Below are 19,846 nucleotides of genomic sequence, written 5' to 3' on the forward strand. Positions count from 1 at the left end.
TAACAGTAAACTTTATTTATATTTATGCAAAAACAAAAAAAGAAAAATTACACATTTTGCAGTATGAGATAAAACCAAACAACAATTAGATTTTTTCTTTTAGTACTATAAAGGTATGAATATTTGTAGCCACGGTATTTAATAATGTTTCTCTCCAAACCATGTTGTCATGATCATCATCCGTCTGTTTACGTGAACAGATAAACACTCGTCCCTGACACTTGGACTTACACATGTGAAATGTCACTAATATATACACTAAGTATTTCTTACATTTTCTTTTAACTTCTTTCTTCTCTCCCATTTTTACTGATACCTCAGAGAATAATTCACGGATCTTGATGAAAAAACCCAGCCATGTTTAGGGAACTGATAGTTATATATCTGTGTGAAGTTTGGTGCAGGTTTAATGAATTTAAGGGGACTTTAAATAAATGAGCTTTATTAAGTACCATTCTTTTCTTTTCTTCATGCACCCACAGCTTCTTTTTCACTTCTTTTCCCCCTTATCTTCTTCTTCATCTCATTTGAAAACATGAAGGTTCCCAAAAACTGAAGCTGTTGTCACCAAAGCTCACGAATACTCTCTTCTCCACAATGCGCATGTCCCTGTTGGACATTATTGCAACAGTAAACTGGCTAAACTGTAGTTTGCAGGTCTTGAGACACTGAGAATGATTTTGGATACTGTGTATGTTTGGGTGTCTGCATAATTTTGGACATATGGTGAAGGGAGAGTTTACTCCGAGGGGAGGATCTCTGCTGCCACTCTCTGGTGAGAAATGGACGTGTGTTGTCATTGTGGAGAACCCACTAATACATTTCCTATGAAATAATTGAAAAATAAATTTACTTGAAAACATCTCAGCATCAAAACTCCTCCAGTTACTCAACCACCCTTTCCACTGCTGTGTTGTCATGTCATTTTACAGTTCTTCCTTTATAATTATGGCCTCATAAGGCATCATGCTTTACAAGCTTCTCTACTTTCTGTGCACAGGACCTCTCTTTTAGGAACTGAGTGACCCATTAATGTACTTTAAGGCCAAACAACCTTTGACTCTTTTAGTTTGTATGACCTCTTAAATGCGTTTTCATGTGTAAATTCCTCAAGAATATTTTGCAAGAATATGGCTTCTCACCTGTGTGAGTCAACAAATGCCTTTGATTTGATCTTAAGATAATTGTAAGTTACTCTTACGACCAAAAGGTTTTCCACAAGTGTCACCATTGAAAGACTTTTCACTTGTGTGAGTATAAGAGTCGATCTCTGATTTAGGAGAGTTATAACTGTTATTGTGACTCCTATTTTCATGAATACTCTTCTGCACTTTTGTTTCAGCGTTTCTAGTTGATCCTAAATCCACATGATTTATTCTGTTGTGACCTTGGCTCTCAGCTACAGGAGAGTAGTGAGGGAGGAGCTGGTTTTCATCATCTGAGTCTGGTTCCTCTTGGCCCAGACTGGAGTTCCTCTCCTGGTTACAGAGCTGGTCAATTACTGAACCGAAGACATCACTGCTCCGTCAACTACTTGAATATTTACCAGAGACACGACCACACTACCTGACTGGAGGATGACTTCAAAGCAGGAGCACGGGGAATGGTCCATCAATTGATAAATTACAGTAATCACTTCAGAGGAGACAGTGGCCAAATTTTAATCAGGAACAGTTTTGACTTGTTAAAGGTTCAGTCTCTGAGCTTTTTGAAATTGCCTCGTATGACTTACAAACGTGTCACCTCAAAGTATCTTCCTGAGATGTTGCTGTGATATGAATTCTCCCCAGCATGATCTTTTCTCATGTGCTATCAATTAATTAATATGATTTTAACGTGTATGAGTCTTTAAATGAGTGAATCCTCTCCCACACGTTGGGCAACAATACGGCTTGTCACCCATGTGAGTCCTCATATGGAGTTTCAGTTTGTCATTACTTACAAGTCTTTCCCACATGTTTGGTGACAATACGGCTTCTCACCAGTGTGAGTCCTCATGTCGCCTTTCAAATATTCACTACGCCCAAACCTTTTCGAACAATATTTCTTCTCACCAGTGTGAATCCTCATGTGGCCATACAAGACCTTATTACTTCCAAAATGTTTCCCACATGTTTGGCAAGAATATGGCTTCTCACCTGTGAGACAATACATGTGGTCTTTCAAGACGCTACCACCTGCCAAACGTTTGATACATATTTTGTAAGAAAATGGCTTCTCAACTGTGTGAGTTAAAATATGCCTATTCTTTGTGGACAAGTCACTGAATGCTTTTCCACACATTTTGCATGAATACGGCTTCTCACCAGTGTGAATCCTCAAATGTACAGTCACGTTACCCTTATACACAAAACCTTTTCCACACGTGTCACATTTGAAAGGCTTTTTGTTTTTGGAAGTATTAGAGTCAGTCTCTAATGTGGGAGACTTTTGAACATAGTCACTGCTGTTTTCATGAATTTTCTTTTGTGGGTTTGATTCCTTATTACTAGTTGATCCTAAATCCAGATGTTTTCTTCTGTTCTGATCTTGGCTCTCAGCTACAGGAGAGTTGTGAGAGAGGAGCTGGTGCTCACCATCTGGTTCTCTGTGGTCACTTTCCTCACAATGAGGAGTCAACATGCAGGTTTCAGTCTCCTGCTTCAGTACGAGCTGCTCTCCCTCCTGACTGGTGCACATTTCCTCCCGTTCCTCTTTAATCTGTGGAGGTTCTTGTTCCTCTTGGTCCAGACTGGAGTTCCTCTCCTGGTGACAGAGCTGCTGGTCAGTGAGAACCTCCTCCTCCTTACAGACATGCTGCTGTGGGAGCTCTGGAGGAACAAAGAGACACAAGACAGAGGTTACAACTGTGATGTTAAAATAAAGACAATTTAGTTTCAGATTGAACAACTGCTGTGAAAGATAAGGAACAATACTAACTGCTTTGTTATGTAAGAGTTTGTTTTATTTATGAGAGCAACAAAATAAAGTAACACGCAGTGTTTTCTCCATCCAGACTACAAACACAACAAACACAGAGAAACAAGTCCAATGTCAGGGTCAACTTTTTATCTTCATCATCAGTCAGTCTCTGCTGTCAATCATGAGGTTTCAACGTCTTTTATATGATCAAATATCAAATTAAAACCAAACTTTATGGAAAAATTAACATTCATCTGGGTGACAAGAACGACCTAAAATGACAGAAACCTTTCAACAGTGGAATAAGAGAACAGAAATCATACATTCCTTTATTTACGATGCTACGTTGAGTTAACATTGTCACAAAAGACAGACAAATATACGTTGATGATCATAGTTTTAATGAAACCAGACCACATGATTTGAAGCTGTAATTTTAGGGTAAATTGTTGGATAATGTTGATTCCGGGGGTAAGTTATAAAGACCTCCTTCATTGCTGCCATGTTTGTATGTAGCTGTGTCAACGTTCAGAACACATGGTAGTTTGTGGGCAGTGATGAATAAACATCTTAAAATACACATATCTATTTTCATGGGTAAAAATGATATAAATGAGCCTTTAGACTGATGGTGCTCATAATTACCCTCATTATTCAATCCATCAGATTAGGAACATCAGTCTGACGAACCAGCATTAAAAGAAATATTCTAGTTATTAAAATACAAGTTTATTTATGTGTCAAATGTCATAAAGCAGCATAGAACATCTACTACACGAGTTTGTATCACCTCTGCAGACTGAAATAATACAAATTGTAACAATTTGATGTAAGAAAAACAATACAGACAGTGAATTAAAGGACATGTTTCGTGAAAAGACCGTAGCTGCAGGATGGCTGGACAGCCTCAGATCATTTATCATCTTCAACAACACTAAACCTATATACATCCTTGTTTTGTAAACACACATTTTTACCTGTATAAATCTTTAAATGACTTTTCATGTGTGTAAACTAAGAGAAGCTTTTATCACGTGTTGCAGGCTCCTCCCCTGTCTGAGTTCTCATGTCAACATTCAATGCATCACAATGTGAAAAACTTTCCCCACATCTTTGGCAAGAAAATTGCTTCTTACCTGTGGCTCCTCATGTGGAAATTCAAATGACCATTTTGTGTATACCTTTTCTGACATATTTTGCAAGAATATGGCTTCTCACCTGTGTGAATTCTCATATGGACTTTCAAATCACCACTTTTCACAAAACGTTTCTGACATATTTTACAAGAAAATGGCTTCTCACCAGCGTGAAACCTCACATGGACTTTCAAATCACCACTTCTTACAAAACATTTACCACATGTTTGGCAACAATCTGGCTTCTCACCTGTGTGCGTTCTCATGTGGAGTTTCAATTCATCACTACGTCCAAATCTTTTCCTGCATACTTTGCATAAATAAGGTTTTTCACCCGTGTGTTTTCTCAGATGAACCTTCAAATTAGACTGATGAACAAACGTTTTTCCACAAGTGTCACACTTTAAAGACTTTTTACCTGTGTGAGTATTAGAGTTAATCTCTGACATGGGAGAGTTGTCCACATTGTTACTGTGACTCCTGTTTTCATGAAAACTCTTCTGTGGGTTTGGTTCTTCATTTCCTGTTGATCCTGAATCCAAATGTTTTCTTCTGTTCTGATCTTGGCTCTCAGCTACAGGAGAGTTGTGAGAGAGGAGCTGGTGCTCACCGTCTGGTTCTCTGTGGTCACTTTCCTCACAATGAGGAGTCAACATGAAGGTTTCAGTCTCCTGCTTCAGTACGAGCTGCTCTCCCTCCTGACTGGTGCACATTTCCTCCTGTTCCTCTTTAATCTGTGGAGGTTCTTGTTCCTCTTGGTCCAGACTGGAGTTCCTCTCCTGGTGACAGAGCTGCTGGTCAGTGAGAACCTCCTCCTCCTTACAGACATGCTGCTGTGGGAGCTCTGGAGGAACAAAGAGACACAAGACAGAGGTTACAACTGTGAGGTTAAAATAAAGACAATTTAGTTTCAGATTTGACAATAACTGTGAAAGATAAGTAACAAAACTAACTGCTTCTACATTTTAGCACCAAATCTTTTTGTAAGAGGATTTAATATTTTCATTGAATCATTTATGTGCTTTGAAACTTTTTTAAGTCCATTTTATTCATGAGAGAAACACAATAAAGTAACACGCAGTGTTTTCTCCATCCAGACTACAAACACAGCAAACACAGAGACACAAGTCCAATGTCAGCCACACTCTGGTTGTACTGACCGATCCTGTGTAGCTTTATTTCAGGTTTCAAAACGGTGTCCAGCAGTCTGCGCTGACGAGCGACCTCTTCTTCGTACTGGACGATGGTTTTTTCAAAGACTGTGAATATCTCTTCAGCAGCAGCTGTTAGTCGCTCGCTGATAAACTCTCTCAAATACTGAGCCGAAGACATCACTGCTCCGTCCACTACTTGAATATTTACCAGAGACACGACCACACTACCGTCTTCCAGCTAACTGCTAACATGCACCTAGCTAACGCTGCTGGTGCTGTCTTTGTTTACTTCCGGTGGGTGTTACACTGCGAAGGTCCGACCGAGTCCTCTTCTTCTTCTTCTAGTGTTTATTGGATTTGTATTGGAAAACCACCTTAAAGGTGCATTTGTATAATGTGATATTATGCTTTCCGTCTTTTAATCCCGATAATTATATTCGTTAAACTTTATAAATACATGAGTGACGGTTTCCGGTTTTCACCACTTTCAATACATCAAGTTTCGTAAGATTTGAATGTAGAATTGTTTCATATTTCCCAATCTCTAGTAGAAGATGTTCTACATGGCTTTATTAAATGTGCCCTGTTAAAGGGACTCGTGTCTGAAGGTGGAAAGATAAAGAGCTGAGCCTGTCGCTCTGTCGGAGCTTCACAGCGTGACACCCAGCGGAAGTAGACGAACAAAGCGCAGCAGCGTAAGCGGCGCTAGCAGCGTTAGCTCCATGGATGTTAGCAGTTAGCTGGGAGTCGTTGGTGCGATCGTGTCGCAGGTTTACGTTCAAGTTGTCCACGACGCAGCGATGTCTTCGGAGGAAGAGGACGATCGTCAGCGCAGACTGCTGGGCATCGTCATGAAAGCTGAAATAAAGCTTCACAGGATCGGTCTGTACAACCACAGTGTGGCTCCTAGTGAACTCCGAGGTTTCTCCAGACAGGGAACAGTCGACCCGGGGCCTGTTGCAGCTTCAGTGGAAACACAGCGAGTTGCCTCCGTCTTGATGGAAAATCTTCTCCTTTTCTAACCTCTGTTCCTTCACCCCGAAGGAAAACCTGACGAGGCCAAGGAAAGGTGTGAAGGAGACGCTGTAAGGAGTTAGGAAAGGAGAGAAAGTCCCACTCCACTTATACTGTGCGAGTTTTAAATTAACTTTACTTATATCGGAAGACAAGTACAGAGCACTGTATCGTTGGCAGGTTAGCTTCCATTGAGCCTGAATTTCTCCTTCAGACTGAAGCAGGTATCAGACCTGTCATGCACTTTCCAGCCAGACACACAATATGATGCATTGACTTCTGACTGACTCATTTCTGTCTTCGGAGGCAGGATTCAGCACAAACTGTCGATATCGCGTTTCCTGTGTGCGTTCACACGATGAGTTCACAGCTCTCAGCTTCTGTAACAGCACCTGTGGTCCCTCTCCACCCGAGCACCTCCTAACGTTACTCATCTTGAGAATCCTCCTCAAGTGCTATTCCCACCAAGATTGGTGAAAATTCGTACATGTGATAATGGTGATAAGAGTATCCTGCTCCCAGACTTAGTGTTGTGCACACACACCACAGATCAACGCCACCCTTCCCAACAGAACAGAGGGAAGGTGGGAGCAGTGGCTCAGTAGTTTTTAAAGGAACATGCCCCAAAACAGGCCTTTTGAGAACAGAGCTCACACAGGGTTGAGAAGGGGATCATGATACTTCATCTTTATTGTGTTTTGACCAACATATATCACATTCATATTATCGAGACTCCAATAAACTGTCAAGTTGTGTAAAAGGGGCATCATATGTGTCATTCGAAGCTGACTGAAGTGCAGTTGTTGATCATCTAGATTTGATGAGTTTAGTTTTAGGGATCTTCAAGCCAAACCTGATCTACTGTTGTCTTGATGGAGAAAACTCTGAACTCAATTCTACTTTTTTGTTTCTTTATTTAATTTTCTTACAAACATCACAGTTGTAACCTCTGTCTTGTGTCTCTTTGTTCCTCCAGAGCTCCCACAGCAGCATGTGTGTAAGGAGGAGGAGGTTCTCACTGACCAGCAGCTCTGTCACCAGGAGAGGAGCTCCAGTCTGGACCAAGAGGAACAAGAACCTCCACAGATTAAAGAGGAACAGGAGGAAATCTGGATCGGTCAAGAGGGAGAGCAGCTCGTACTGAAGCAGGAGAGTGAAACCTTCATGTTGACTCCTGATTATGAGGGAATTTACCACAGTGAGCATCAGCTCTTCTCTCACAACTCTCTTGTGGCTGAGAGTCAAGATCAGAACAGAAGAAACAATTTAGGATCATCAAGAAATGAATCAGAGATTGACTCTAATACTCATACAGGTGAAAAGTCTTTCAAATGTGACACTTGTGGAAAAGCTTATGTGTATGAGTATCAATTAAAAATACATCTGAGAGTCCACACAGGTGAAAAACCATATTTATGCATAATATGTGGAAAAGCATACATTACTGTGTTCAGTTTGAAAAGGCATATGACAACTCACACAGGCGAGAAGCCCTATTCTTGCAAAATATGTGGGAAAAGTTTTGGACGCAGTGGCGTCTTGAAAGTCCACATGAGGAGTCATACAGGTGAGAGGCCATATTCTTGCGAAAATTGTGGGAAAAGTTTCAGTGACATTTCCGCATTGAATAAACATATGAGTGTACACACTGGTGAAAAGCCGTTCTCTTGTGAAACATGTGGGAAATGTTTTGTAAGTAAAGGCGTTTTGAAAGTCCACATGAGAACTCACACAGGTGACAAGCCTTACTCCTGCAGCTTCTGTGGGAAAACATTTAGAGAGAAGTCAGGTTTGAAAAAACACATAAGCATGCACACAGGAGAGCAGCCGTTTTCTTGTGAAACATGTGGGAAAGGTTTTGTATGTGCTAATGATTTGAAGGTCCACATCAGAACTCATACAGGTGAGAAGCCGTTCCCCTGCAGCACATGTGGGAAAAGATTTCGTGAGAAGTCAGGTTTGAAAAAACATATGAGTGTGCACACAGGAGAGAAGCCGTTTTCTTGTGAAACATGTGGGAAAAGTTATGCACGTAGTAGCATCTTGAAAGTCCACATGAGATCTCACACAGGTGAGAAGCCGTACTCCTGCAACACTTGTGGGAAAAGATTCTATCAGTTGTCAGACATGAAAAAGCATGTAAGAGTTCATACAGATTAAAAGTTGTGTACTTACATGTGAGAGTTTTCGGTCTTTGTGAAATGACAGTCCACAGTTCACATGGCAACAACTTGGGGTAAAGATATTTTGAAGTGACTCATTTGGATCATATGAGGGGAGATCACGAAGATCAGAGACTTAACCTTTAACAAGGCAAAACTGTTTCTGATTTAAATTTGGACCCATTCCCTGTGAAGTAGTCACGTTGTGCAGCAAAACACTCTTTCAAATGCTCCTGCCACACTTTGAACGCTCCCTGAAATCCCCCCCAAAAGTACACATTGGTCGGACTCAATTTTTATGAGTACCAACTGAATTGTGTTGGTCCTACCAAGCACCAAATTGGATTTGTGTTGGAACAAGTTGTTGTTGGAGATCAGCGCTTTTCTTGTTGTTTTTTTAACAAATCTTGGAAAGATATTTCCATCAAATGTAAATTTCTTGAATGATTTTTATTTTACTATGTCAAACTCAATCATATGTAATATAAAGATTGTTATATTGAAAATGTTATTTAATGTATAAAGTCTGTGATATTGAAGATGATAAATTATGTGGTACTGTGAGGTCATCCTGTCAATTAGTGTATTTTTTACATCAAATTGATACAATTTTGATCATTTCAGTCTTCTAATGTAAAACATACAAGTTGTAGTAGATGTTCTTTCTGGCTATATGAAATATACCATATGAATAAAACAGAATTTTGACAGAATATTTCTCTCAATGATGGTTCTTCAAACTGATTATCCCAAATTGATGGATTGAATAATGAGGATAAATATGAGCACCATCAGTCTGAGGGCTCATCTATGCAGTCTTTACTTTTACTTCACTGCTCACATACAACCATGAGTGTATGGGAACATCCACTATAACAGGGAAACTCAGAGCCAAGAATTTCATGCTTGTGAAGACCTGCGATCAATGACCGGTTTGACTACTGCAGCATCAAAGCAATAGCAATGGCTTTTACATCTATAAATAAATATGTTGATGTATTTCGTCAGTGGCTCATATGGGCTGAGACAGGAGTTGAGGCAGAGAATGTAGTTGGGAGAAGACAGTCTGAGCACGTATGTGATAGGATCAGAGTAATGGACGGAAATATATCTAATAGACTGAAATGAAGAGGATGAAAGATGGAGTCTGGGCAAATTCCGAGCACCTCAGGAAGATGAAAAAGAAAAAGGCCAGCAAGATCAAGGATTCTAGGGTCCAGTCAACCATAGCATACGTAGCCTGAACATAAGGAACAGTGGCTGAGGAGAGGACACACACACACACACACACACAGGAGATTATGGACATTTCCCTGAAGCTAAAGCAATAATCAGAACTAACATCATGAAAGATACAGAGAACACAGGACGACATCAATGTGCAGTACATCGGCGCGATTCTTTCTGCTGCCAGTCGCTTAATTTCATAGAATCTAGACTGGCACAAACCTCCACAAAGTCTAAACAGTCCCCTGAGGAAACTACATATAAATTAAATATCAGTCCCAAAAATATGCCAGATTTCTTTCATTAAGATCCATTAATTATTATCTGGGAAATCGTTTAAAATTAGATTACATTACATTTAGCTGACGCTTTTATCCAAAGCGACTTACAATAAGTGCATTCACCCATGAGGGTACAAACCCAGAACAAAAATAATCAAGAAACTACAATTTTCTTCAAACTACAAAGTGCTATAGAAGTGCTACTAAATCGCTACTTTATATTAAAAAAATGTATGTCAAAAAATGTCAAAGGTTTCCCATGTCCAGTCCCTCCAACAAGTTTTGTGGACATATGTTCAGCAGTTATTGCATAATCCCACCGACAAACCAACCAACGGACAGACCAATTTCTAATTATTTTATTTTCTCTCCTGCTGAATTTTATTGATGACTTTTCGAGTTATTAAGCGATCCATTTAGCATTAAAACATATGAGCAGAGATGGAAGAATTTATTGCAGATACATTACTACCACTTAAACTGATGATGCTCAGACTTCCTCGAATGATTCAGTCCATACGTTTGGGAACATCAATCTGAAGAACCAGCATTGAAAGCAATATTCTTGCCGTCAAACTTTTGTCACAAAAGCAATTAAGTTTATTCATAAAGCACATCTCATAAAACCTAGATCTACAACTTGTGTTTCACATTTGAATTTAAAAAATGTGTGAACTTGATGTGATAAAAAAAAGGTATCCCAGATCATAGTAAACTAGAAAGATAAGTCTGTACTTGGAATGAAGACCCAACAGAACCAAAGTTTATCGCCATCAACATCATAGATTTCACAAACCAGTCACGTACCTGACATAAAACAGGAAAGCATTTAAAATGTCATTATATATTTAAGGATACGCACGCAATTTTTTTCCAAGATTTGGGAGATATTCATACAAACCATAAATAATTACTGTTTTAAACACTTATAACATAATAACAAATTAATATTAATAGAAAAAGAAACCATCAACTTTTGTATATTCACACGCCTTATGTTTTCTGCTTCATTGAGGTAGAACATAAAGCTCGCAGAACTGAAGTGTGGCGTAATTGCATGCTCCATCATGGTGTTCTCATTCAAAGTGGATTCAAACAAATCGTATTGGCGGAATTGACCCTACTCTACAGATTTGGCTCCCAGCCCCAGCCTTGTGAATTGCTTATGGTGCATGATGTGCTTAAAGATTCAGACTTCTAAGTAGAAACACTGGGAATGGTCTGTGTCTGGAAAAAAGATATTGTGTTGAAGGCGAAAATGACCAAATTTAAATCAGGAACAGTTCTGACCTGTTAGAGATCTCTGAGCTTTTTGATCTCAGGTCATATGACTTCCAAATGTGTCACTTCAATGTATCTTTTCCTCAAGATGTTGCAGTGATATGAATTATCACCAGTGCGATGTCATGTGCACCATCAATTATTCAATAAGCCTGAAAGCTCTATGATCTTTAAGATGTATGAATTTTTAGATGCCTTTTCATGTCTGACGAACGACAGAATCTTTTCCCACATGTATTGCAGGAGTACGGCTTCTCACCTGTGTGAATTTTCATGTGGACTTTCAAACCACTACTACTTACAAAACTTTTCTCACATATTTGGCAAGAATGCAACTTTTCACCTGTGTGCAGGCTCATATGACTTTTTAAACCTGACTTCACTATAAATGTTTTCCCACAGGTGTTGCAAGAATATGGCTTCTCACCAGTGTGACGCCTCATGTGGACTTTCAAATCACTACTACTAACAAATCTTTTCCGACATATTTTACAAGAATATGGCTTCTCACCTGTGTGAGTTCTCATGTGGATTTTCAAATCACAAATACGAACAAAACATTTCTGACATATTTTGCAAGAATACGGCTTTTCGCCTGTGTGTAATCTCCTATGCTCCCTTAATGCTGAAATGTGATTAAAGCTTTTCCCACAGTTTTCGCAAGAAAATGGCTTCTCACCTGTATGGGTTCTCATGTGGACTTTCAAGTTGCCACTACGTACAAAACATTTGCGACATATTTTGCAAATATAAGGCTTCTCTCCTGTGTGAGTTCTCATGTGGACTTTCAAATCACTACTACTTACAAAGCATTTTTGACATGTTTTGCAAATATACGGCTTCTCTCCTGTGTGACTCCTCATATGGACTTTCAAGACGCCAGTGCGTACAAAACTTTTGCGACATATTTTGCAAGAATATGGCTTCTCACCTGTGTGAGTTGTCATATGCCTTTTTAATGTGGACATGGTACTGAATGTTCTTCCACATATTTTACATAAAAATGGCTTCTCACCTGTGTGGATTCTCAGATGTATTTTTAAGTGACTCTCAAACACAAAAGCTTTTCCACAAGTGTCACATTTGAAAGACTTTGTTTGAGTATTAGAGTTAATCTCTGATATGGGACAGTTGTAAACATTGTTACTGTGACTCCAGTTTTCATAAACACTATCCTGAGGGTTTGGTTCTTCATTTCCTGTTGATCCTGAATCCAAATGTTTTCTTCTGTTCTGATCTTGGCTCTCAGCTACAGGAGAGTTGTGAGAGAGGAGCTGGTGCTCACCGTCTGGTTCTCTGTGGTCACTTTCCTCACAATGAGGAGTCAACATGAAGGTTTCAGTCTCCTGCTTCAGTACGAGCTGCTCTCCCTCCTGACTGGTGCACATTTCCTCCTGTTCCTCTTTAATCTGTGGAGGTTTTTGGTCGTCTTGATCCAGACTGGAGCTCCTCTCCTGGTGACAGAGCTGCTGGTCAGTGAGAACCTCCTCCTCCTTACAGACATGCTGCTGTGGGAGCTCTGGAGGAACAAAGACACCAGAGATAAGTAAGAGCAACAATAGCCAACTTATTACCTTCAAATAGAAACTTTAAAATGAAGTTGGTGGTTCAGTGACTTAGAAAAGGGATAGTGGAGCCTCTTCATGACTCCCAATCTTCACCCTAAATGGTCGTTCTTGCTCTGTGTAACTTTAGGGAGCGAGTCTAATCTCTGACTGTGAGAAATGCTGAACTGTTAATCAGTTAAATTATTAAAAACAAGTGTTTATCTCCAATAATCCGGGACATTTTTTTTTTAAATAGGAAGAATTCTAAACAGTTTGGTGGATTTGTTGCAGCCACAGCTCTTCTGGTTCAGGCATCATCGGTAATATCCACCGTTCTGTTGTGTTTCAGTTTAGTGAATGGGATCACACAGTAAGAGCTTCACTCAACACAGTGAAAGACTTTGGTTTTTCTCCACATGAAAATCACTTTATCGCTCGGACACGGCGCCCAACACCATTAGTTAACATACGTGGCTGCAGGGGGCGCTGTCAAAATAAGATGCACCTTTATTTATCCTCCTTAGAGGATATTCACCAAATGACACAGCGGCATGAGAAAGTAGACACGAAGGGGAAAATATAGTAAGAATAATAGTATGAATAGAAATAGAAATGTTATATACGAAAAAACTGAAATAATGCTTTATGGAGATCAAGTTGTGGTCATGTGCAATTTGTCCATTCTTTGTAATATACTGAGTACAAACCGTGCAGCAGTTCTTCCCTGAGATATAGTTTTCAGTGTTTGACCGTAGGGCCTGTGGCTGAACGTGAGCTGCCTCCGTTCAGGACAGGGTTCGTCCATAATGGCTCTTAGTTTTACTCTCATCCTCTTCTCGGTCACTGCTCATTGCTCAGGGGAAATTATGTCAAGTTGCTTTAAAATTGAGATGATAGAAAAATGATGGTACGACAGTGAGTTTCAGATTGGACGGTTAAGGGGAAAGTTAAGTTGCTATTTTTGGTACCAAATATTGTCATTTTCATATTTGTGAAAACTTTGGTCGATGTTATGAGAGCAACAATAAAGGAGCATTCATCTTAAAAATGTCTTGATGTTGACCTTCATTCACCAAATTAGTATAGAACCAAACAGTGAAATCGATCTTCGAAAATCTGACACAAACAAAGTTGCTTATTGGGACCTGGTCTAATGTGGTTTAGATTTGAAATCGGTTTAGTTGCATTATCACAAATAGAATGGAGATTTCACAAACTTGAAACAGTAATAAAAAGCAACTGGAGTCAATTTGTTCATCGAGTCGAGGTTTGACGGTCTGTTGTTATGTCTGAGTGGAGAAAACAGAGAGAAACAAGTGGAACACTCTGGTTGTACTGACCGATCCTGTGTGCCTTCATGTCAGGTTTAGAAACCGGATCCAGCAGTCTGCGCTGACGAGCGACCTCTTCTTCGTACAGGACGATGGTTTTTTTAAAGACTGTGAATATCTCTTCAGCAGCAGCTGATAAACTCTCTCAAATACTGAGCCGAAGACATCACTGCTCCGTCCACTACTTGAATATTTACCCGAGACACGACCACACTACCGTCTTCCAGCTAACTGCTAACATGCACCTAGCTAACGCTGCTAGCGCTGTCTGTTTACTTCCGGTGCATTTTAAACTTCCGGAGGAGAAACATTATTTTTTCTTTTATTGAATAACAACAGTAATAATAATAATAACGATAATAATGATTAAATATTTTTTTGATCATTCATATACATTTTAAGGTTACGTTCAACTCGTATGATTTCCAAATGTGTCAAAGAAAGTATCTTTACCCAGAGGTGTTGCAGTGAAAGGCATTCTCACCATTCTCTTCTCATCTGCACCGTTAGTTATTCACTAAGAGCTCTCTCATGTGTTCTGCTGTGTGAATCTTCTCCCACAGATATTGCAGGAGTACAGCTTCTCACCAGTGTGAGTTCTCATGCGGAGTTTTAAATAACTACGACTTACTAAACTGCCAAAAATCCCACATTGTCAAGAATATGGTCCACTTTGATGGGTCAGCTTTTTATCTTCACATCTCAAATGTTTATAGTGCCCCCTTTCTGACAGATGTGGGAACCCGCCTCTGTAGATTCACACCAATGTTGGAATTTACAATGAGATTTTATTAGTTGTAATACATCAAATCGGGAACATCAGTCTGAGGAACCAGCATTGAAAGAAATATTCTAGTTAATAAAATACAAGTTTCTTTATGTGGCACATTTCATAGAGCCACTACATCTACTACATGAGTTGTGCTAATGTACAATTTCCATTGTGTAACTCTAAAACTTCTCCCACAGAAAATGCAGGTGTACGGCTTCTGACATGTGAGCCATCATCTGGCCTTTCAAGATCCCACTACTTCCAAAACATTTCATGAATGTTTCGCAATAATGTGGCTTCTCAACTGTGAGTTCTAATGTGGAGTTTCAATTGATCACTACGTCCAAAACTTTCCCCACATGTTTGGCAAGAATATGGCTTCTCACCAGTGTGAATTCTCGTATGAACTTTCAAATCACCACTTTTCACAAAACGTTTCTGACATATTTTGCAGGGATATGGCTTCTCACCAGTGTGAATTCTCATATGAACCTTCAAATCATAACTCATTACAAAACCTTTCTGACATATTTCGCACGAAAATGGCTTCTCACCAGTGTGAATCATCATGTGGACTTTCAAATTACCACTACTTACAAAACCTTTCTGACATATATCGCACGAAAATGGCTTCTCACCAGTGTGAAACATCATGTGGACTTTCAAATTACCACTACTTACAAAACGTTTTGTACATGTTTGGCAAGAATATGGTTTCTCACCTGTGTGAGTTCTCAGGTGGATTTGCAATTCATCACTACGTACAAATCCTTTCCTGCATATTTTGCACAAATAAGGTTTTTCACCCGTGTGTGTTCTCAGATGAATTTTCAATTTATACATACGAGCAAAAGTTTTTCCACAAGTGTCACATTTGAAAGACTTTTTACCTGTTTGAGTATTAGAGTTAATCTCTGATTTGGGAGAGTTGTCCACATTGTTACTGTGACTCCTGTTTTCATGAAAACTCTTCTGTGGGTTTGGTTCTTCATTTCCTGTTGATCCTGAATCCAAATGTTTTCTTTTGTTCTGATCTTGGCTCTCAGCTACAGGAGAGTTGTGAAAGAGGAGCTGGTGCTCACCGTCTGGTTCTCTGTGGTCACTTTCCTCACAATGAGGAGTCAACATGCAGGTTTCAGTCTCCTGCTTCAGTACGAGCTGCTCTCCCTCCTGACTGGTGCACATTTCCTCCTGTTCCTCTTTAATCTGTGGAGGTTCTTGTTCCTCTTGGTCCAGACTGGAGTTCCTCTCCTGGAGACAGAGCTGCTGGTCAGTGAGAACCTCCTCCTCCTTACAGACATGCTGCTGTGGGAGCTCTGGAGGAACAAAGAGACACAAGACAGAGGTTAAAACTGTGATGTTAAAATAAAGACAATTTAATTTCAGATTTGAAAATTACTGTGAAAGATAAGGAACAATACTAACGGCTCCTCCGGTTTTAGCACCACATACTGTTGTGTGAGGATTTAATGTGTCACTCAATCATTTATGTTGTTGAAATCAACTTTTAATTTTATAAATACCATTGTATTTATGAGAGCAACAAAATAAAGTAACACGCTGTGTTTTCTCCATCCAGACCACAAACACAGCAAACACAGAGAAACAAGTCCAATGTCAGCCACACTCTGGTTGTACTGACCGATCCTGTGTAGCTTTATTTCAGGTTTCAAAACGGTGTCCAGCAGTCTGCGCTGACGAGCGACCTCTTCTTCGTACTGGACGATGGTTTTTTCAAAGACTGTGAATATCTCTTCAGCAGCAGCTGTTAGTCGCTCGCTGATAAACTCTCTCAAATACTGAGCCGAAGACATCACTGCTCCGTCCACTACTTGAATATTTACCAGAGACACGACCACACTACCGTCTTCCAGCTAACTGCTAACATGCACCTAGCTAACGCTGCTAGCGCTGTCTGTAAACTTCCGGAAGAGAACATTATTTTTTCTTTTATTTAATAACAACAACAACAACAATAATGATTAAATTTTTTTTTATCATTAATATACATTTTAAGGACACGTTCAACTCGTATGATTTCCAAATGTGTCAAAGAAAAGTATCTTTACCCAGAGGTGTTGCAGTGAAAGGAATTCTCACCATTCTCTTCTCATCTGCACCGTTAGTTATTCACTAAGAGCTCTCTCATGTGTTCTGCTGTGTGAATCTTCTCCCACAGATATTGCAGGAGTACAGCTTCTCACCAGTGTGAGTTCTCATGTGGAGTTTTAAATAACTACGACTTACTAAACTGCCAAAAATCCCACATTGTCAAGAATATGGTCCACTTTGATGGGTCAGCTTTTTATCTTCACATCTCAAATGTTTATAGTGCCCCCTTTCTGACAGATGTGGGAACCCGCCTCTGTAGATTCACACCAATGTTGGAATTTACAATGAGATTCTATTAGTTGTAATACATCAAATCGGGAACATCAGTCTGAAGAACCAGCATTGAAAGAAATATTCTAGTTAATAAAATACAAGTTTCTTTAAGTGGCACATTTCATAGAGCCACTACATCTACTACACCAGTTTGTTTCACATTTGAAGGCAAAATATGTATATCAATTGGATGTAATGAAAACTACTCCAACATAAATTTAAAAGACAAATTCATCTTGTATGATTTCCAAATGTGTCAAATAAAATCTTTACCCCATAATGGGATAGGATTTCAACTAGTTCCAAAACATTTCATAAATGTTTCACAAGAATGTGGCTTCTCAACTGTGAGTTCTAATGTGGAATTTCAATTCATCACTACGTCCAAACCTTTCCCCACATGTTTGGCAAGAATATGGCTTCTCATCAGTGTGAGACCTCATGTGGAGTTTCAAATCACCACTTTTCACAAAACATTTCTGACATATTTTACAAGAATATGGCTTCTCACCTGTGTGAATTCTCATATGGACTCTCAATTCATCACTACGTCCAAACCTTTTCCCACATGTTTGGCAAGAATATGGCTTCTCACCAGTGTGAATTCTCATATGAACTTTCAAATCACCACTCATTACAAAACTTTTCTGACATACTTTGCACAAAAATGGCTTCTCACCAGTGTGAAACCTCACATGGACTTTCAAATCACCATTTTTCACAAAACTTTTCTGACATATTTTGCACGAAAATGGCTTCTCACCAGTGTGAAACCTCACATGGACTTTCAAATTACCACTACTTACAAAACATTTACCACATGTTTGGCAACAATATGGCTTCTCACCAGTGTGAATTCTCATGTGAACTTTCAATTCATCACTACGTCCAAATCTTTTCCTGCATATTTTGCATAAATAAGGTTTTTCACCCGTGTGTGTTCTCAGATGAATCTTCAAATTATACTTATAAACAAAAGTTTTTCCACAAGTGTCACATTTTAAAGACTTTTTACCTGTGTGAGTATGAGAGTTAAACTCTGATTTGGGAGAGTTGTCCACATTGTTACCGTGACTCCTGTTTTTATGAAAACTCTTCTGTGGGTTTGGTTCTTCATTTCCTGTTGATCCTGAATCCAAATGTTTTCTTCTGTTCTGATCTTGGCTCTCAGCTACAGGAGAGTTGTGAGAGAGGAGCTGGTGCTCACCGTCTGGTTCTCTGTGGTCACTTTCCTCACAATGAGGAGTCAACATGAAGGTTTCAGTCTCCTGCTTCAGTACGAGCTGCTCTCCCTCCTGACTGGTGCACATTTCCTCCTGTTCCTCTTTAATCTGTGGAGGTTCTTGTTCCTCTTGGTCCAGACTGGAGCTCCTCTCCTGGTGACAGAGCTGCTGGTCAGTGAGAACCTCCTCCTCCTTACAGACATGCTGCTGTGGGAGCTCTGGAGGAACAAAGAGACACAAGACAGAGGTTAAAACTGTGAGGTTAAAATAAAGACAATTTAGTTTCAGATTTGAAAATTACTGTGAAAGATAAGTAACAATACTAACTGCTTCTACATTTTAGCACCACATACTGTTGTGTGAGGGTTTAATGTGTCACTCAATCATTTATGTTGTTGAAATTAACTTTTAATTTTATAAATACCATTGTATTTATGAGAGCAACAAAATAAAGTAACACGCAGTGTTTTCTCCATCCAGACCACATGGAGGGTCTGTATTAAGAACTAGTCTAAGTAGAAATGTTATTGATCAGGACCTGGTGTGATGTGCTCTTGTTATGAAAGAAAATGAGCTTCCTTATTTCAAAATAGAATAAATGTGTCACAAAGATGAAAGTATGTTCTAAAGAGTAATTTGCTTCTCTGTTATAATCTAGTCCTGACTTGACCAATCTGAGTCTATTGTTCCTTATGTCACGACCTGGTTCCATGTTCTCTACACGTGGAGAAAACTGTGAAATCTCATGATGTATTTTCACCAACACAATCAGTGTTTCACACAATCTGCAGATGTGTTTCCAAACTCCCTGGAATCATCTTTAATGGAGGCCTGGTTTGACGAGGAGAAATCCAGGTTCCATATGATGTCAGGTTTATAGATGAGACCTGGTCGACTGTTATCTGGCTGGAGCAAACACAGAGAAACAAGTCCAATGTCAGCCACACTCTGGTTGTACTGACCGATCCTGTGTAGCTTTATTTCAGGTTTCAAAACGGTGTCCAGCAGTCTGCGCTGACGAGCGACCTCTTCTTCGTACTGGACGATGGTTTTTTCAAAGACTGTGAATATCTCTTCAGCAGCAGCTGTTAGTCGCTCGCTGATAAACTCTCTCAAATACTGAGCCGAAGACATCACTGCTCCGTCCACTACTTGAATATTTACCAGAGACACGACCACACTACCGTCTTCCAGCTAACTGCTAACATGCACCTAGCTAACGCTGCTGGTGCTGTCTGTTTACTTCCGGTGGGTGTCACACTGTGAAGGTCCGACAGAGAGACAGGGTCAACTTTTTATCTTCATCACCAGTCAGTCTCTGCTGTCAATCACGACGTTTCAACGTCTTTCATATCATCAAATATCTAATTAAAACAAAACTTTATGGAAAAATGAACATTCATCTGGTTGATAAGAACGGCCTAAAATGACA

At 39.6% G+C, this 19,846-nt stretch overlaps 4 protein-coding genes across 4 annotated transcripts; 1 reads left to right on the forward strand and 3 right to left on the reverse strand.

Annotated features, from left to right (window-relative positions):
* Positions 1–1,640: 1,640 nt before the first annotated feature.
* On the reverse strand, positions 1,641–5,830 carry LOC118099172 (zinc finger protein 112). The gene is made up of 3 exons (XM_035143511.2): positions 5,198–5,830; positions 4,456–4,881; positions 1,641–2,810 (listed from the first exon to the last, which is right to left on the reverse strand). Exons 1-3 carry the CDS (start codon positions 5,367–5,369, stop codon positions 1,939–1,941), a joined length of 1,470 nt encoding a protein of 489 aa, XP_034999402.2. The 5' UTR covers positions 5,370–5,830; the 3' UTR covers positions 1,641–1,938.
* A 30-nt stretch (positions 5,831–5,860) lies between these two features.
* On the forward strand, positions 5,861–9,080 carry LOC118099174 (oocyte zinc finger protein XlCOF6.1). Its single transcript, XM_035143513.2, has 2 exons — positions 5,861–6,073; positions 7,182–9,080. Exons 1-2 carry the CDS (start codon positions 5,992–5,994, stop codon positions 8,363–8,365), a joined length of 1,266 nt encoding a protein of 421 aa, XP_034999404.2. The 5' UTR covers positions 5,861–5,991; the 3' UTR covers positions 8,366–9,080.
* A 1,139-nt stretch (positions 9,081–10,219) lies between these two features.
* LOC124851188 (gastrula zinc finger protein XlCGF28.1-like) lies at positions 10,220–14,323 on the reverse strand. The gene is made up of 2 exons (XM_047337994.1): positions 14,044–14,323; positions 10,220–12,675 (listed from the first exon to the last, which is right to left on the reverse strand). The coding sequence occupies exons 1-2, from the start codon at positions 14,060–14,062 to the stop codon at positions 11,327–11,329; spliced, it is 1,368 nt and encodes a 455-aa protein (XP_047193950.1). The 5' UTR covers positions 14,063–14,323; the 3' UTR covers positions 10,220–11,326.
* A 479-nt stretch (positions 14,324–14,802) lies between these two features.
* LOC124851186 (zinc finger protein 227-like) lies at positions 14,803–19,727 on the reverse strand. Its single transcript, XM_047337990.1, has 3 exons — positions 19,377–19,727; positions 18,207–18,632; positions 14,803–16,122 (listed from the first exon to the last, which is right to left on the reverse strand). The coding sequence occupies exons 1-3, from the start codon at positions 19,546–19,548 to the stop codon at positions 15,107–15,109; spliced, it is 1,614 nt and encodes a 537-aa protein (XP_047193946.1). The 5' UTR covers positions 19,549–19,727; the 3' UTR covers positions 14,803–15,106.
* Positions 19,728–19,846: the final 119 nt, after the last annotated feature.

Source organism: Hippoglossus stenolepis, chromosome 20 (assembly GCF_022539355.2).
Source record: "Hippoglossus stenolepis isolate QCI-W04-F060 chromosome 20, HSTE1.2, whole genome shotgun sequence".
Taxonomy (NCBI): Eukaryota; Metazoa; Chordata; class Actinopteri; order Pleuronectiformes; family Pleuronectidae; genus Hippoglossus; species Hippoglossus stenolepis.

What these genes read in the sequence shown, in the direction of transcription:
- LOC118099172 (XM_035143511.2), bottom strand. Translation starts at nt 5,369, where the DNA reads ATGTCTTCGGCTCAGTATTTGAGAGAGTTTATCAGCGAGCGACTAACA. An exon ending in AATAAAGCTACACAGGATCG is followed by an intron (nt 4,882 to 5,197) that starts GTCAGTACAACC and finishes TTGTTCCTCCAG; the next exon opens with AGCTCCCACAGCAGCATGTC. An exon ending in TAACTCTAATACTCACACAG is followed by an intron (nt 2,811 to 4,455) that starts GTAAAAAGTCTT and finishes TTGTTCCTCCAG; the next exon opens with AGCTCCCACAGCAGCATGTC.
- LOC118099174 (XM_035143513.2), top strand. Translation starts at nt 5,992, where the DNA reads ATGTCTTCGGAGGAAGAGGACGATCGTCAGCGCAGACTGCTGGGCATC. An exon ending in AATAAAGCTTCACAGGATCG is followed by an intron (nt 6,074 to 7,181) that starts GTCTGTACAACC and finishes TTGTTCCTCCAG; the next exon opens with AGCTCCCACAGCAGCATGTG.
- LOC124851186 (XM_047337990.1), bottom strand. Translation starts at nt 19,548, where the DNA reads ATGTCTTCGGCTCAGTATTTGAGAGAGTTTATCAGCGAGCGACTAACA. An exon ending in AATAAAGCTACACAGGATCG is followed by an intron (nt 18,633 to 19,376) that starts GTCAGTACAACC and finishes TTGTTCCTCCAG; the next exon opens with AGCTCCCACAGCAGCATGTC. An exon ending in TAACTCTCATACTCACACAG is followed by an intron (nt 16,123 to 18,206) that starts GTAAAAAGTCTT and finishes TTGTTCCTCCAG; the next exon opens with AGCTCCCACAGCAGCATGTC.